We start from the raw sequence: 17878 nt of genomic DNA, 5'->3' as shown, positions 1-17878 counted from the left end.
AACTACTTCTAGAGATGTCGCTATTAAGTCGAAAAGTGTATGCACTTACATATCTATGTGAAACAGTTCACATTATATAATGGTAGATCGGCAGAACCACATTTGTCGTTCTCGAATTTAGATACTTGCTGTTCGAAATATATGACAATGTCCTTCAGTAGGATAATTGTAAGTATTATTTTAATATATAATTTATTACACTCGTTAATATTCAAATAAAATGTATAAAAATTGAATTGTTGATAATAAAATGAAATATTCCGATAATTTAATTATGGTACTGATTGAATAAAAACATTCTAAGACCAAAGAATATTACATAAAATTAACAAAAGACATTACTATTTTTTAGGTGCGGTCACTTTCTAGTAGTTCTACTGCTCAACAAATGGTTAAGGTATTTTTCAAACATATATTAAATATAAAATTATATAACTTTAAAATATATATTTTATACTTCAGATAGTATTTCATAATCATATGTTTTAATAAGTCACAATTACGCGAGTTACTTTTAAAAACTTTAGAATATTTTCTATTAATTTCATTTCCAGTAATGAAAATGTTACTTCACTGTCTTTTTGTTTTTAGCCTCCAATTCAAGTATATGGAATAGAAGGACGATATGCTACAGCACTTTATTCTGCAGCTTCAAAACAAAAGACATTAAATAATGTTGAAAAAGATCTGCTTAAATTTCAAGTATGTATGATAAATGTTACATCTTATTCTTAATTTGTAACTAAAAATAATTTTACTATTAATAAAAACATACATGTGTTAGGATCTTCTGAAGAAAGATAAAAAATTAGAAGAATTTGTGAAGAATCCATCGATAAAACGAAAAGAAAAAGTAAAAGCGCTTCAGACAATTGGTGGAAAAGTTAGTCTAAGTAATGAAACTATAAATCTGTTGGGTTTACTGGCAGAAAATGGCAGACTTTCAAATGTAAATAATGTAATTAATACATTTAAATTATTTATGGCTGCCAATAGAGGTGAGGTCCCTTGTGAAGTTACAACTGCTAAACCACTTGATGCTGAGATGACAGCTAAGCTTCAAACAGCTCTAAAGGGCTTCTTAAGTAAAGGTCAATCTATTTTGCTTACTTCGAAAGTTGATCCTTCTATTATTGGAGGTATGATTATAGCAATAGGTGATAAATATGTAGACATGAGCGTTGCCAGTAAAGTAAAAAAATATTCTGACATTATTGCTAGCACAGTGTGATCATTTTCTAACATTCAGTGAAATGAGCAAAGATAAAGTACTCATATAGAACAATTCATGAGTATTCTGTATGTCATTAAACAATAAAATATTCAGAATCTACTTATTGCTGTTAAGAAAATCTGTTTTTTATTAAGTTAAACCATTTTATACATAAGTAACCTTTATTTTTTTTTGTAAGTAAAATCAAACCAGATAAAAAAACAAGATTTTGTATAATAGTAAGATAAAGTCATACTTATTCTTATGCTAACAAAAATTTGAGTGCCATTTAAAAAGTATTTTTATTTGAAAAATTAAGTACTTACAATGTTTTGAATTTGTATATGCATTTACAGAGAAGTTTACAAACGTTCAACTTTTAAACATTCCTACATTTTATAAATTAATATATATTTGTAAGAACATTATGTTTTAATATAATCATCATGCCTATTGCTAGTTTCAAATGGCAAAAAGTAGACTACTTTTCATAAAAATTTAAAATGGAATGTTATAAATGACATTGATTATGCAAAAAAAATGTGTTTACATATCATTTTACAATATATCTAAAAATGTGTAACCGCACATTTATAGCACTAGGTAACAATAAATCTTAAAAAAAATTGATTATCATAAATTTCCTTCCTACAAATTTACAATAGATTTAAAAAAATTCATAATTAAAAAATAAATCACAATATTTGATAAAATGTTATGCATATTTTGTAATCTTTTTTGTTTATGGTAAAAATAACATAAATCGCACTAAAATAAGACTAGAAAATACATTGTCTAATTAAAGTTTGAATATAATGTGAGAAAATCTACACGCACATTTTTACCTTAATTGTGAGATAACTTCATCGGATGGATGTGCAGAAAAAATTGAAGGCACATCTGCATAAAGCTTAAAAAAGAAAACATTCATCAAAATTGAAGTAATTTCTATTTAAAGTAGTTTCATACTTTAATTATGCTCTATATTGCAACTGGAGGTATATCATTTTTTACTAAAACCCAATCTTCTTCCTCAATTGTAGTTGATATCATAAACTCATTCGGTACAACTGTAAATAAATATTTTCCATTTATATTGCAAAAGTGTAATCATATGTTGGGAACTAATTTTATTATACTTACTATGAAATTCAACTTCTAATTCATGTTTACCCATACCTGTTGAATGTGACATTTTCCTCCCATCAACATAACTACCTTTTTGTAAAGGTTCGTTTAATTTATCTTGTAAAAGCTTTTTTCTACATTCACCTAAATCTTCTAACTTCCTTAATTCCGTACGGTAACTGACATCTTCATCTCCAGATTCCGTTTCTGTATGGTCACTGTGATCATTATATTCATTTTGCTCATTTTTTTCTTCTGTGAAAGAATTATTGGAATGTACTGCACAACCTATATATGTAATTGTATCAATAGATTGGGACATATTTGAATTAGTAGTACTAATTTGACTGCTCGTCATATACTTTGACAAATCAAAATCCAAAACATCAGCCAAAAGTTTTTCTTTATTTTCTACATCACGTTGGATTGATTCAAGATTTCTTTCAGTTTTTGATATAAAATCATCATCGACGCTAAGTGTTAATAAAGAAGAATGCATCGTCTTTGCATCATTGGCATTTATTTTGTCCTTATTGAAAGCGGATAAATCAAAATTAATGTCAGATAATGATGAACAATTTCCATTTCCATTTAATAGCCTATTATGTGATTTTTTAATTTTCCTTTCTGGAGTAAATACAACATCTTCAAATTCTTGTTGACTAATTTTTTCGAATATTTGCCTCCTATCATTATGTTTTTCATTTTGTTCGCTACTTTTTCTTTTGGAAATATCATTATGTTCTGTTATTTTGCTACTGTCTATTATTAATGAAGAATTTAAATTATCTGGCATCATTGGTACTTCTACAGCTTCTTCCGCATTTGTAATTGATGTTACATCAGTGCCAATAGTAACAATTGGTACAATTCTAAAAAGTGATATATACTTTTAAACAATTTATATATTATTTATTAATAAAAAATAAATACATTTCTTTTTCACTGGGATACTTTACCCTACAGATTGAATAATATTACTTGGATTGATTTTGTGAAAAGGAATAGCTGGCACTATTGTACTTTCCATTAATTTTGAAGTTAATTCTAATATACCATTGGTAACTGGTTTACTAATTTCAGCAAATGACAATAATGGATCTGATGCACTTTTTGCTTCTACAAATAAAATTGGTTGTTAAAATTCGAATAAGATATTAGAAAAGTATTTAATAAAAATATCTACCTGATGAGAACATGTTAGTTTCAGGATAATATGCAATACGTATTATGTTCCTTTCCCCTTCCAACACAAATATTTCATCTTTAGTACAAGCAACATTAGTCACACGACGTAAATCTGTTACAATGGATGTTATAGCAATAGTCTGTGGATTTACTACATATATAATATCATCGCTGTATGTAATTAGTAAGTCATCACAAAAAGGTAAAATGACACCAAATGTAGGTTCCCCGCGATTCTTTTTACAACTTTCTGGTGCTGGATTTAAAAGTTCCACTTCTGTATGCCCAGATCGAACAGCATCCTTAAAAATAAGTGTTTTTAACACAGTCCCTGTTTTATCAGCTTGCCATAGACGTAATCCAGGTCTACTAGCATATATTACTAAGTCTTGTACATAATTTTGTCTACAACCAAATACAGCACCTAATCTTCCCAATCTAAAATATACGTTCATTGTTATGTTTTAATTTATAACATTACTGTTTATTAAAAATTGGATGTTAATTCAATTAAATACTAACGTTTTGCGTTCTTTCTGACCAACTTGTGTTACCTTTCCATTCTCATTTCTATTTACCAGTATCGTACGTAATGTTGTAGAAACTAACAATAAACCTTGTTGATAACTTAATTGCACTACTGCATATTTCTCATTTAACAATTCTGATGATTTTGACAAATGCTATAGGAATATTTATAAAAAAACATAAAAATTTTTGGATAATGGAACTACACTGTTATTTAATTTGCATTACGTACCATATAAAAATCAATTTCAGTAAGTACAACTAAACCATCTTGATCTCCACTGAATAATTTCATACCATTCTTAGACCACTCAACTGTAGTTACTGCACTGTTATGTAAACCACTTATGCTATACCTTTCAACCTGTTTTTTCTGTTTTGGTTTTAAACTATCTGGTAATGAATCTGGTGGATTTTTAGGTATTTGAAATACAGTTACTACACCATGTTCATTACCAGCAGCAACCATATAGTCTACTGTTGATATCACTTGAATACATGTAATTTTTGAATTGACATTCTGAAAAAATAAATAGCACATCATGTGTAAATATAAAATCATCATAAATTAAGTATATATTATGTATGATACCTCACATCGAAGCCTTTGCAAGTCTTGCTTTTCTCTGTCAAACCAATATACTAAACCATAGTTAGTTCCAATGGCTATAAATTCAGGCACTGCATCAATACATGTAAAATTAATGTTGTGTGTAAAGAGCCCAGTTTGAATTTTCGCAGGTATTTGTTGAAGAAGCATAGCAAGAGGTGCCCATTCTCGTAAAGTACCACCATCTTCACACATAGGTGATGTCATTGTAAGTGCTATATCCACAAAATTATATTACAATTCATATTATTAACCATACATTTAATGAATGAATAGCGACATAAGTAATAACAAATTAAGAAGAATGAAGAAAATAATTCGTATATAAACTAAAATGCCCTTTTCTTATATGACATTTAATATTATGTACATAATTATCAACGATGAACTACATTACAGTATTGTTAGTCTAAAAGCAACACATATGAAATCAGTATTTTATTATGTCATAATAAATTTATTACGTGATATATAAAATTACCTTCTTATAGAATTAATTTGATTCGCAGAAAATATCAAAGTAATGAAATCACATTTCTTTTATCATACCGCACAAAATAATAATACTTTACCGATCATTTTTGTGTTTCATTTAATATTTCATGGTTCGGCAAATTCTGTCAAGATTGTAGTGCACGCCTTCAAGTAAGTACCATAAACCACGTCATGTATAGAATAGAATACCATATATATAATTATGACTAAAATGAAGCTTGCATTTTCTAGATTTATCTTAACGATTCATATTATCAAATAGAAATATATACATAAAATGGATTTAATATATTTATAGCATAAAAGCAAATATATATATCGTATATATATAGGATATTGATATTTATATAGTACTATATATAATATAGTATTGATATATTCTAAAAATATTATCAAAGTATAACGTTTTTGAAATACAAATGTAACAATACATAGTTCACACACACACATATATATATATTTACTAAAACGTTCTTTTAAAAATTTTAGCTCTATATATAATGATATTGAATAAAAATTGACATATTTATAAAATATTGTGTATATTACATATATACTTATTAAGTAAATACTATAAAATCGCAGCATTCAGGATGTGTGCATTTTGTTATCATTATTAATGTCTATTTAGTATAAAGTGCGCTCACTACTTTATAGAACAGGAAAAAAAAACACGTAAATATTTTTCTGTTTTTAATATGTATATTTAGAAAATAGTTTTTAGAAACAATAATTCAAAATTCATTTTGATTGACTATTACAAATGTGATATTGCTATAATATACTCTGTAACTAAAAGATAAATCTCCTACATAGAAAAGTGATAAATCCGGAACATTTATATTTTAATTAAGCATTTAAGGAACTAATATGTTGTATAAAGCCCTTATATGTATTTATTTACTATACCAATGTACAAAAAAAAAACGCTTTACGTTCCAACACCAAATTTCAAGGTCGGCAGATTAAAAAGTTGATAACAATTTACTTTCGCATGACTAATAAATATCAAAGTTAAAAGCATTGGATCTTTTTGTTTATATGTTCCTTGTAAATATAATATACACGGAAAAAGTTAATAAATTTTCCTGTACTTTCACGTCAAATTGTATAATGCAACATGCTCAAAAAAACTGATATATATATATATATATATATATTACTTACAAAATTTTAATAACTAAAAATAGTGAATTTAATTATATAATCCAGAGATTATAATGACCACATGGTATATCAAATTATTTAAGACACAAGCTTTTTACATTCTACTTCAGTATAAAGAATTATAGAAAATAATAGAAGCAAATTTTATTTCATGTATAAAACGATGAATGACTTATCATGTACAAACGATATTACACTAATTACCTTTACTTTTATAACAAACCAAACAATTGACACAACATTAGGAAAACATGGGACTTACTAACAGGATTTCACGAGAAGTCATTATGAAATGAATTTAATTTAAACATTATACAGCCGATGACAAAAGTGTAATGCTTTCATTCTTACTGCCTGACTGGTTGTAAACTGTTATTCTTTTACAATTATCTTATAATTATAATAATAGTATAATATTAATATTATATCAGACAGATTCACACAACGTTCGCAGTATGAAAAGTGTTTTTTTCTTTATATTTTTTTGTTCCTTTTACGTTCCTTTCTGCTAATGTTTACGCTCCCCAATGACTAATACATATAGCACAAATACTTAGTAATCGTTTTCGTTTAAACGTGAAAAATGTGTAAAAACGTGAACGTTTAATGCGACGACGGTACAGAGCATTATTTTGGGGAAGGGATTTTGCGTACTGTTTTTCACTTGATTTCTCTCAATAATATTAATAATTTTGGATTTGCTGAAATACTCCTAATTCCTGTCAGTGGCTCGGAGCTTTTCTTCAACAGCTTCTTCAGAAGCCTCTGAAAGGTCTGTTGCCTGTATATACTTTTGCACACCAACTAAGGATTTTTTCAAAGCATCAAAAGAACTGGAGTACAACATCTTCTTCTTAACTTTGGCCGTGTCAGGACACCACGACATCAAGAACAATTTTTGTTTCTTGGAAGCCTGAAAAATAACAAAATCCAATTGAATAATCTCTATTTTCGACTAATAATTTTCAATTCGTTACCATTTATGTATTAAGAATACTACCTCAGAAGTACCCTGACACTGATGAGTGTATTCAAAATCGAAGAGGCCATAGCGACATTCTCCGCTACCACATTTCTGCAAATCTTCAAGGAAGGCGTCGTAAGCTGCGTCGCGAGGTCCGATGACTTCAACATCAATTTGCTTTTCGTCCTTAATGTAAAAGATTACATATCGATGCTTTTTGTCTTTTTTAATCTCCTCGTACGTTGTCTTACAAACATCGGCTACTGTTACTCCAGATGCCTAAATAAACAAACAAACAAGAAGCAAACAATTATTAATATTTAACATTTCATTGTTTGTTTTTCACAACATATTTACATAGCACATTTTCTTTTCTCAAAAATTAAGTTTGATAATTAAAGTAATTGATTATTCACAGATAGAAAATTTGTCAAAAATTCTAAGTAATATATAATCTTCAATATCGTATAAGCGAATCAGGTGTAATATGGAGTCACAAGGTTGCATACAAGAGACCGATAAAAAAATTTGTTTATAAGATTGAATCATACTCGTTGAAATTGATATCGATGACAAGAAACTTGTAAGACTTTTTACGACTTATGACATGTATTTCTACTGTGTACATAACAATATGAAATTTCATTCGAATTCTGAAGTTTGTGAAATTCTTTCGTTTAAATATTCCAATTGTAATTGAAATATCCATAATTAGAAATTAATGGAAATTAATAATGCATTCGCTATGCGTTCCATCTATTACAAGCTATCGCTGATTTATCATCCAACAACCTCCCACCTAGCTCTATCACCATCATTCCTTTAGATAAGTAATATTTTTTCTTTCGGCATTAGTGCGAACATAGATTACGAGCGTCGGACATCTTTCTGCATTTACGATGTTATGACGAAGTGGTTGACTGACGATGAGATTGTGCCAGTATCGGTACTATCAGTATTACGCACGTCATGTTAGTCTGGCCGTTTAAGCTTATTTCGCGGACAAACGTAGGGGACGTACCGAAATAAAGTCTTCCCACGCACGAATTCGATGCTAAAAGAGATCCGACGTCCATTTCTAAAGTTATCCCTTGCTCTCGGGCACGTGCCACACGGTACGGAGGTCTGTCCGACTGCATGTTTCTTCCACTCTGTGGAAATTTGTGAAATACGACCATGACATGACACCCGGATAGAGATTCTGACGAAGACAGCAGAATAGGGAAAAGTGGGAAGGAAGGAGGGAGGGAGAGCAGAAAGAGAGGTAACATCACAGATGGGCGACATGCACAGAGTAAAAGTTCGAAGTGGAATAGTTATTTTTGAAACAGCCTTTCGTCTAGGATCAACGCTTTCAATTTAATAGTCTATCTATCCGTAATTGTGAAAAAATCTTTGGTTATCTTGCAATGAATGCAGGGAATCGTGACAAAACAAACAGTTTCACGGGTATAAACAAGAAATTGCAAGATCGCTAAAATTAGTCAGGCAAAACGTAATTCGATATTTGAAGATAAAACAGACACTTTGCCAGATCAACTATATAGTTTCTACGTACCTGCTAAAACGTTGTTATTCACTAAAATAAACAATCTTAACTATGCAGAATGACGATTCGACTAAATTTATTTCATATTATTATTTATAACGATTACTATACACGTGGAAGTCATTAATAATCAAATAGAAATAAAAATATACATAAGAAATAATGTAAGATCAATTCGTCTCTTCCGATTGGTGACCATGTTTCATTGTAAATACATCCTTTACGAATGGTCAAAGCTTTTGTCTATTTCGGCATAATGAACGTAAGGGTCGAATGGGGTGCAAAAGGGTTCGACGAAAAGTGTAACGTGGTTGGAGGATAGCCAGTGGATGGAGGATGCAATTCCTCGGTCGATATTCTGGCACGACAGGGGATGCCGGTTAGGGCCAGACTTGGCTCCCTCTAGGGCGTTGTTGTAAACGTCTCTTGTGTGTGGCACAAGGTCAAACGGAAGATGATTCACCGATGAGGAGCGACATGGTCGATTGTTTAACTGTTAAGTATACTAATCGTTTACATGTACAACTTTATATTATTTAATGATTTAACGGTACTAAAAGGACAGTAAATATTCAATCCTTACTACAAAAAAGGTAGGATATCACTTGAAGACGTGTAAAAATTGTATAAAATCTGTCGACAAATCTGGTTCGTTTACATGTTTAAATTCAGCCATCTTCACTCGCTTTAGATTCTAATTACCCCAATTCCCTTGATTTCTAATGGTAGGCGTTTTCTTCACGAGGATCTCAAATGCATGATGAAAAGTGCAATGAAATAAATTAATTAAAGAAGATTAATAGCTACATTTTAAATGGTAATACGAAAGAGAAAAGGTTAGACGATTATGAATAAGGAATACCGAGTAAAATTAATCATCGCATTGCTAAGGATAATCAGCTTATTCATCACGTTTATGAAGGCGTCAGTGAACTTTGAGAGTCACTGGCCTGCAAGAACCGACCTCCTTACGGGCTCATTGAATTTTTCCCTCTCTACCAGAACTCTTGTAGTTCACTGTCATCCTCGAAGCAAAAGAGTGGGAGAGGGTTAGTTTCGTAAGGAAACTCAGCTCTTCATTACCAAGGATACAGCGTCTATCGGTAGCTAGCATAAATATTTAAAATGTATTCGGAGAACGGTAGTTACTACTTGTGCCAGTTTCACATGGTTAATTTTCTGTCGCCAATTTGCCGGAAACGGAACGCGACTACTTAATGAATTCTTCCGGAACTTCGATAGATGCATCGCACACATGACTAATCGTTCTATAAACATGAATTTTTAATTGCTAAAGAAAGCTTAAAGATATTTGAAAAAAACACTGGCAGTTTTATTAACTGCGACTTTCACAACAGCTTTCATATATGGAATATAATTGCAATTAATAAATAATACTTTATTTGAACGAAAATGCTAAAATGAAACTATTCTACAATACGAGAAGCTTATCTTTATATAAGTCATGGATTGCACATTTCGTTCCTATGTGTTTAATCCACGCTCGTAAAAATACGAAATTTACATTGCATACAATTTTTATGGGAATGTCCTTTTTTGCAAACGTGTAGTAACAGAGTACAATAAACAAAATGAGATAACGTGGATTCAAAATTAAATAGTTAAAATATATACACCGATGCAAGTGCGAATAGACGGTTGCTGATCGATAATAAGTTCAATATTTCGACATCACACGAGAAAATTGGTACAAATTTTCAATCTGGCATAACCTATTCGTTATATAAATTTTTGGCAATTACGACAAAATTCAAGAAATGTTTGAACTGAAGGCGAAATTACATGCCGATAACAATACTTAAATATATTTTATAGCGTTCAATAAGATCGATGTCAGATATACGGGAACAGAAAGGAACAAGTCCTTATATGATCGGCACTATTAAAATCAAGCCCAAAAAAAAAAAAAAAAGTTATTTTTGCGTTTTTATTATATTTTGTTTTGGTCGAAGAAATTATAATAGTCTAAAATATTTTATCAGTTTACATAAAACTGAAGCATGTGATAAAAAAAATAAGACTAGCCATCAAAAATGCTACATTAGCGGGAAAACATCTTTCTACTAGAGAAGCAAACAATTCTTCGTTTCTTGTAATTAAACACAACTGAAAAGGAATTCACCGAGACGATTGCCATGCGACAAACGTTACAACACAACCGCGAGCTTTTACTCATCAATGATATACGATCATTTTTCCGTCACCGATCACAGTTGGTCTTCGAGTGTTTGACTATCGTATCGTGAAACTGAAAATGAATCATCCGTTTCCTGGAAGCAAGGAATCGCGATTGGCACATAAAAATGCACCTACGTGAGAGATTTTAATTATGTTTGGTTTGTTGTTAGAGGTATGAAAATCAATGGCACAAACGATTTCGAACAAATAATTGAGACTAAATAATATCGGTTGATTGGTATGGCCAAAAGAAGAAAGCAGTTGTTCTCGCGGCGTATTGCCGGGACAGAAATGGCGACCGGCGCGTCTGCTTCGGCCATAACCACAAAGTAAGTCATGTACCGGTTTCCAAAGGATCGCTGACATTTTTTGGAAGTTGGATGCATGCACAGTATGATATTTACCATTTCGTGATGTAGTAGCCGGTAAGAAGAATCACGTAAACAAGCACTTTTAACCTACACTTTCACGAGAGCCTCGGTCTGGTGGAACTGGATAGGCGCAGTGTCCAGTCGCGGGGGTCGCGGCTCACGAACGAACGGGAAGGGAGGCTCCTCTCTTAGCTAGCTTTCTGCGAATCCTGTATCCCTACGCCTGCGCGCGCGCACTCTGATTAACTTTGTCTTGATTGGCCGATCACTGGTTAACAAAAATTCATAATTGAGTAAACCGATGCCTTTTTTATGAAAATTGATTAAAAAATCGTATATTTCGAGCAGTCTATCCTTTTCCATGGTAAATCAACGAATTAAATACATACAAGCGTATACTTTGTTTTGGAACCGGTAGGATTGTTCCAGTGCGCAAGCGTTGAGTGATGCGGTCATGCCGGTCGTTTATATAGCGTTCCATTTTGTCTAGAATACGATTTTTTCTCGGACTATCTTATAAATAAGAACAATTGATAAGTTCTTTGGTGTCGTAGAACAACTACACAGACCATCTAAGGACCAATAATAGGTAATCTATGGAAAATAATCATCGACGTGACCTGCCGGTCATACCAACCAATCATAGTATGGGACGTGGGGAAATTACCTTATATGGGCAGCGGCATGCAAGCGATCGCATATAGACGTCGCGCGTCGTTCTGTGCGCATGCCGCTTGCTTTGCGTGCGCACGACGCGCAATGTAGTTGACAGTTTCAAAACACTCCAAACCGTTACAGCACATCAATTTGCCGATAACCTCGAGTAATTATCGGTAAAAATTAAATCATCGACATAATGAATTTTTCTGCTAAAAATATTACTAACATAAGAAAAATATATTATCTCTTTTAAATTAAGTAAGCCAGATTTGATAAGGGTGCTTCAAGTAATGTATATGGCAGATATATTAATGTAATGTTATATTTATGTTTAAGAAATGACATTATGATTATTTGAAGCACAGAAATTAATAAATTATAATATTGACATAAATATACTTTTCTTAGATAGTATATATGTCTTGATACACCAAAAATACAATTAAATACTATATGAAGTATCTGGTTGAAGAAATGTAAGTACATTTATACATATACATGTATGTTATTACAATATTGTTGCCAATCATACAGTTTAAAAGTATGTGAAATACATTTAAGGATTGTTTTTGATATAATTAAAAAATCTTAGATTATTATAATTTATAATACATAATATAATTAAAATAATAAACAAGATTACAGTATATAAACATAACAAATTATAAATAAAGAAATACTGAAGCAGTCTATATTGAATTAAACATTTCATATAGGGATAATTGAAATATATCTTAATTTAATCTAATCATTAATCGTATATAAAAATTTAATTTATAACTTATTGTATCTAATATAAAAACTGAGTATTTTTTTATGAACATAGTATCTCAGTTTAATTCTTAATATATTTTTGGGTAAGCAAACGAAAGTTTTTAAAATTTGTTCTACTTGACACACAATTTAAGTAAGTTGTGATTGTTTCCAAAAATGTAAATTGTATGATTTTCCTTACATAAATAAAAATGTGAATTTTTCTAAAATTTTTTAATAGTACTGTTTAGGTACATATATGTACAATTTTGGCAGATTTTTGGATAAAAGCAAACATGCTCTGTTTGGATAGTAGAGTAATGATTCTAATTAATACTTGATATTCATATATGTTATAGTTTATCAGATTATATAACTATTTTTGAATTTGATAAATTATATTAAATAATTTTTGACATCTTGGATAAATAAAATTTTGTATAGTAACATTTATTTTGAAATAAATACATGAAATATAAAAATTTGTCCCTTAAAATTAATTTTTTTTCAATTAATCTATTTCCTTAATTAATAGTGCATAATTACAAAAAATGGATATTTTTTAACGCAAAATACCAAATTTTTATTTATTCAAGATATCAACTTTATGATTATGTCTAACGAGCAATATTATGGACAGAAGATGCAGCAAGATACCTAATCATTCTAGTATCAATAAAAATCATATTATACGATAATACATTTGTTATGTATCTATCAAATTTAATAGATTAAAGTTAACAATAATCAGATTAACTAGACATAAGAAAAGTATACATCTAAAAATATTCTTTTATCCTTATTTCGTACAGAAATATATATATATATATATGTATATATGTATATATATAAGAATTTAGCAATTTAAATTATTTGAATTGTTTAGAGAATATTTACAAATTTTTGTAGTAAACCATATTTTGAAGCTTGTGTAGCCAAATTATATTGGCAGTAGTTTGCAGTTTCAGTGTTAGAACACTGCAGAGAATAAAAAAATATCTATACGTATGATAGTCTTCATAATGTTCTCATATAAAGCAATTAATCATCATAAACATAATTAGAGACCAATTCAAATTCGTATAAATTTTTGTATTTTTTTTTATCGCCAGGTGGCCACTTATTAATGTTGATTTTAACATACAGAACCTAGGAAAATGTCACATATTCATACACACAAATCATGATTGATATATTTATGACCCATAGCGATTTTTGTTATTAAAATTATCTATTCAATATTTGTATTAGAAAATTATTAATTATTAATTTTCAATATTGAATTTATTTCCTCTCTAAAAGAGAACAAGTCAATTTATTTCAGTTAAAGGGTAAAAAATGATGTATTGTTGAGAGAGGAAAACAAATGCAATTATGAGGTCCTTAAATGATTCAAATTGTAATACTCTTTTGTTAAGTACTTATTAATAATGTTTAAAAAAAAAAAAATGTTTTAACGAACAATGAAATGCATTCTTTAGTCAAGAATACAATAATTATGTCTTTCTAAATAGAATATTATGGTAGAAACCATCTATATTCTTTCTCTAAAAAAGGAATCATTATTTATAACAAAAAAATAATGTTATACGAGAACTATACATAAGCTAGTTTCTCAGTCAACTGTTACAAAACTTCATCCTTGTTTTCAGAATTAATCAGATCATCAAGGACTCATTTCTTTTACTTCTAAAGCTAATAAAACGTTAGATTAGTCCTCGTTTTTTCTTATAATCTTCCAGATTTAAAGATCGTCGAGGTCCAGTATCTTTGATATTACTAATAGGTTTCGGCAATACGCTAACGGGATTATCTAAAAAAAAAAAGCAGAAATAATACGTACTTATATTTTACACTAAACTACCTTAAATTTTTACTAACAAAAAGACAAAACGAATTTTTTGTAGGACTTACTTGGAATTGGTACTTCTAAGTCTATTGTGATATCAAAGTCGTGAGCATTAAATAAATCTTCAGTACTTTGTTTCTTCTTCGTTTCTTGACTATTTTCTTTTTCGCTAGATACTGCTACTACTTCAGTTTGTTGAGGACTTGCTTTATCATTTACTACAGTGGTAGACGATATTTCTTCATCTTCTGGTTTAAAAACCATTCTTGGTTTAGTACTTCTCCTAGTGAATGGATCATCAACTTTTTTACCTTTATTGGCTTTAATTTCTTCCTATTATATAAAAAATACATATTAGATTAATAAAATTATTATACTTTAATAATTTTATATTCTACAATTTGTGTTATTAATTTACCATGATTGCTTTTTCAGCTTCTTCAACATTCTTTTTTCGGTTACGATCATTAATGTAAGATATGCTAGATATTGTTGCAGTGCGCATTTTATCAAGTTCGGAAGCACGTTCTTCAAGTTCACTCAATTCTTGGTTAAGCCGACTGGCAGTTTCGTCATCCCCTCTACAATTAGCTGCATCTCTTTCACGCATAAGTTGCGCTTTCTTCATTGCATAGTTATATGGAGTTTGTTTAAATCTTTCCTTTTCCCGCACTATTTTTTCTATATCTTCTTCTTTGAATTCGTATACTAAAGCTTCTTTAATGTCTTTTAATTTTTGTTCAACTTCTTCAAAAGTTGGCATTGATATTCCTTGCAAAGCACAAGTTTCTTTCCATTTGAAAAATTCAGATTCAGTAAACTCTTGGTTTGACACAAACTCTAATCTAAACACCCGTTCTTGAGCTCCATGTCTTAGTTTCAATCCTTTATTTGTTCTAGTTCCACCAAGTTGATATATTTTTCCTGTTTCACAAACACCACTAATTTCAGCTACCCTATATACTGGTTTTCCATTATTGTTACCAATGCCAATTCTAACAAAACAACCTTGTACCACTCTATCAAAGAAAGGTAAATGTACAAATCTTTCCATTTTATGACGAGATAATCTAATTTTGTTGAGATCTTCCTTAGTACTGACATATATTGGTTTCTTCAGTTTGGCTTTATTACTAGTAATAGATCTGTAAAGTGATACATTTGATTATTAATATCATTAACCTCCAACTAATGCTTTTGAAAAAGAGATTTAGTGTCACCAACTTTTTATCAGTATCAGAATCAGAATCCCTACTGTCACTTGAAGATGATCTGCGATGAGACGATGGTTTAGTAGTTTCTTCTTCTTCACCACTATCTGATGAACCACTATCATCAGAATAAATATCAGACGCTTTAAGTTTTGTTTTGTTTGCTCCTCCTTTATGGTCATCTTCTAATTCTTCTTCTTCAATATCCTTTGATTGCTGTTGCTGCTGTTCTATCCTTTGTTTTTCTTTCTCCTCTAAATAAGAAAAGAGAAATAAAATATATCTAAGTTTAATAAACAATATTTTATTCAATATTTTACCTCTTTCTTTTTTCTCTTCTCGTCTTGCTTTTAGAAGAGACATTGCATGGAACTTTTTATCTTGTTTTTCTTCTATTGTCTTTTTACGATCTTTGCTTCGTTCTTTAGGATCTGGAGCTCTGTCAACTTTCTTTTCCTCTGCACTCTTTTCTTTCTTCCTTGATTCCTTTTGTTTTTTTAATTCTTGCTTTTTAGCCATTCTTAATTTTTTTTCAATCTCAAATCTTGTTTTCATGATTTCACGTTGTTCAATACGTTTAAAAATTTCTTGTTCACGTTCTTTTTCTGTCATTTGGGCAAGTCTTGCTTGATCCTCAGCATCTCCCATTAATTTATCGTCATAACCATCGTTAAATTCTTCTTGGCTAGAGTCAGAAACACTGGCATCTGAATCTGAAACCTCACCTGAAAGTATAAAGTTACTCTATAATGTTATAGAATTATAAAATAATTTTACAAAATATTAATATTGATGCTGATTTCAGCTAATTACCTTCTTCTGGTTCAGAAACTTTTTCAGGCTCTATTTCACTGGCACTTTCTTCACTACTAGACTTTGTCATTTTACGTTTACTTCTTTTAGTTGGCACTTTCTTCTTTTTATTTTTACCAGTTTTTGCACCCCAATCATCATCTGAATCTGATGTGTCTGAATCATGTTTATTATCTTTTCTAGTAGTGCTAGTTTCTTCATTAGACTGAGAATCATCTTGGGCTTTGCCTTTCTTTTTTTTGGCGAGAGATAATAAGTCCTGATTTAAATACACAACACACACATATATATATGTAAGTTCAAAATTAGAATTCAATTGTTTTTAATAAAAAGAATAATTTGTTAAATATATGACATACAAAATATTTATGATTACTATAAAAACTAGAATGTATTTACATTCTTTCCTATTTAAGCTTAAAATAGTAAATTTTTATAAATTAAAAATGAACTATTTGAGTGGCTAACAGGTTATGTAAAGTAAATTTTGCTTGTATATTCTTTTTATAATATGTCTCAAAGGTACAGAAGGTATTTTAAGACAGTATATATTACTATTAAACTTGATTTGATCAATTTTCGATATGTTAGAAGTTAACTATATGTGTAAAACAGAAGATATACAATATGAGATTTTTATGTAAGGTTATATCATTTACATTATCCAAGTCCGAGCCACTTTCTGATGCACTGCCACTACTATCAGAATCTATAAGAGCCTGATTCTTCCTTTTTGGCATTATCACGAAAATATGTAAATGGAGATCGTGAAAATTGCACGCCCTCCTAACAAGGATAAATCTAACGTCATGCAAGATACAATAAACTAGGAAGACCGCGTAGAACCAAAGACGTTAAACATTAACACTGATATAGTAGCGTATAGTGTATAGCACGCAGCACGCCATTTCATCAATCTGGTTTTATACCGAACCAATAATATTATGCCATATTGTATGGAACTACTATACATTATTTATTTATACACAAAAATAAAGTATCGCTATCGTAATATTTCTCTTATATAATTAAGGATAATATACATTTCTGTAATGATTTCAAAGATGGCATAGTTTTCTTGTATAGTCAATTGGAAATTTGAACGAGGTTGTTATCCTTGGAGTACTAAAACACATTGTTCATGCCGGCGTAATTATACTTTAAACATTTAAAATAAATT

General features: G+C 29.9%; 4 protein-coding genes across 6 annotated transcripts; 1 reads left to right on the top strand and 3 right to left on the bottom strand.

Moving 5' to 3' along the window:
- The first annotated feature begins 13 nt into the window (after positions 1-13).
- Atpsyno (ATP synthase subunit O, mitochondrial) lies at positions 14-1352 on the top strand. The gene is made up of 4 exons (XM_072006973.1): positions 14-168; positions 353-397; positions 592-702; positions 785-1352. The coding sequence occupies exons 1-4, from the start codon at positions 40-42 to the stop codon at positions 1229-1231; spliced, it is 732 nt and encodes a 243-aa protein (XP_071863074.1). The 5' UTR covers positions 14-39; the 3' UTR covers positions 1232-1352.
- Positions 1353-1496: 144 nt separating this feature from the next.
- Positions 1497-5427, bottom strand: LOC139989057 (WD repeat-containing protein CG11141). 3 transcript variants are annotated; one of them, XM_072006968.1, is made up of 8 exons: positions 5149-5427; positions 4650-4882; positions 4290-4577; positions 4052-4212; positions 3528-3967; positions 3301-3460; positions 2357-3213; positions 1497-2283 (listed from the first exon to the last, which is right to left on the bottom strand). In XM_072006968.1, the coding sequence occupies exons 2-8, from the start codon at positions 4872-4874 to the stop codon at positions 2195-2197; spliced, it is 2220 nt and encodes a 739-aa protein (XP_071863069.1). In that variant the 5' UTR covers positions 4875-4882; positions 5149-5427; the 3' UTR covers positions 1497-2194. The 3 variants fall into 3 exon arrangements, with proteins under 3 accessions (XP_071863069.1, XP_071863070.1, XP_071863071.1); XM_072006969.1 differs by having other exon boundaries at positions 2393-3213; XM_072006970.1 differs by lacking the exon at positions 5149-5427 and having other exon boundaries at positions 4655-4795.
- Positions 5428-6611: 1184 nt separating this feature from the next.
- Positions 6612-11604, bottom strand: Tsr (Cofilin/actin-depolymerizing factor homolog tsr). Its single transcript, XM_072006974.1, has 3 exons — positions 11446-11604; positions 7330-7572; positions 6612-7242 (listed from the first exon to the last, which is right to left on the bottom strand). Exons 1-3 carry the CDS (start codon positions 11446-11448, stop codon positions 7042-7044), a joined length of 447 nt encoding a protein of 148 aa, XP_071863075.1. The 5' UTR covers positions 11449-11604; the 3' UTR covers positions 6612-7041.
- Positions 11605-13254: 1650 nt separating this feature from the next.
- On the bottom strand, positions 13255-17599 carry Rtf1 (RNA polymerase-associated protein Rtf1). The gene is made up of 7 exons (XM_072006971.1): positions 17358-17599; positions 16699-16957; positions 16206-16610; positions 15899-16139; positions 15093-15819; positions 14740-15007; positions 13255-14638 (listed from the first exon to the last, which is right to left on the bottom strand). The coding sequence occupies exons 1-7, from the start codon at positions 17436-17438 to the stop codon at positions 14532-14534; spliced, it is 2088 nt and encodes a 695-aa protein (XP_071863072.1). The 5' UTR covers positions 17439-17599; the 3' UTR covers positions 13255-14531.
- Positions 17600-17878: the final 279 nt, after the last annotated feature.

This window comes from Bombus fervidus, chromosome 7 (assembly GCF_041682495.2).
Source record: "Bombus fervidus isolate BK054 chromosome 7, iyBomFerv1, whole genome shotgun sequence".
Classification (NCBI taxonomy): Eukaryota; Metazoa; Arthropoda; class Insecta; order Hymenoptera; family Apidae; genus Bombus; species Bombus fervidus.
This window is presented reverse-complemented; position numbering and strand designations above follow the sequence as displayed.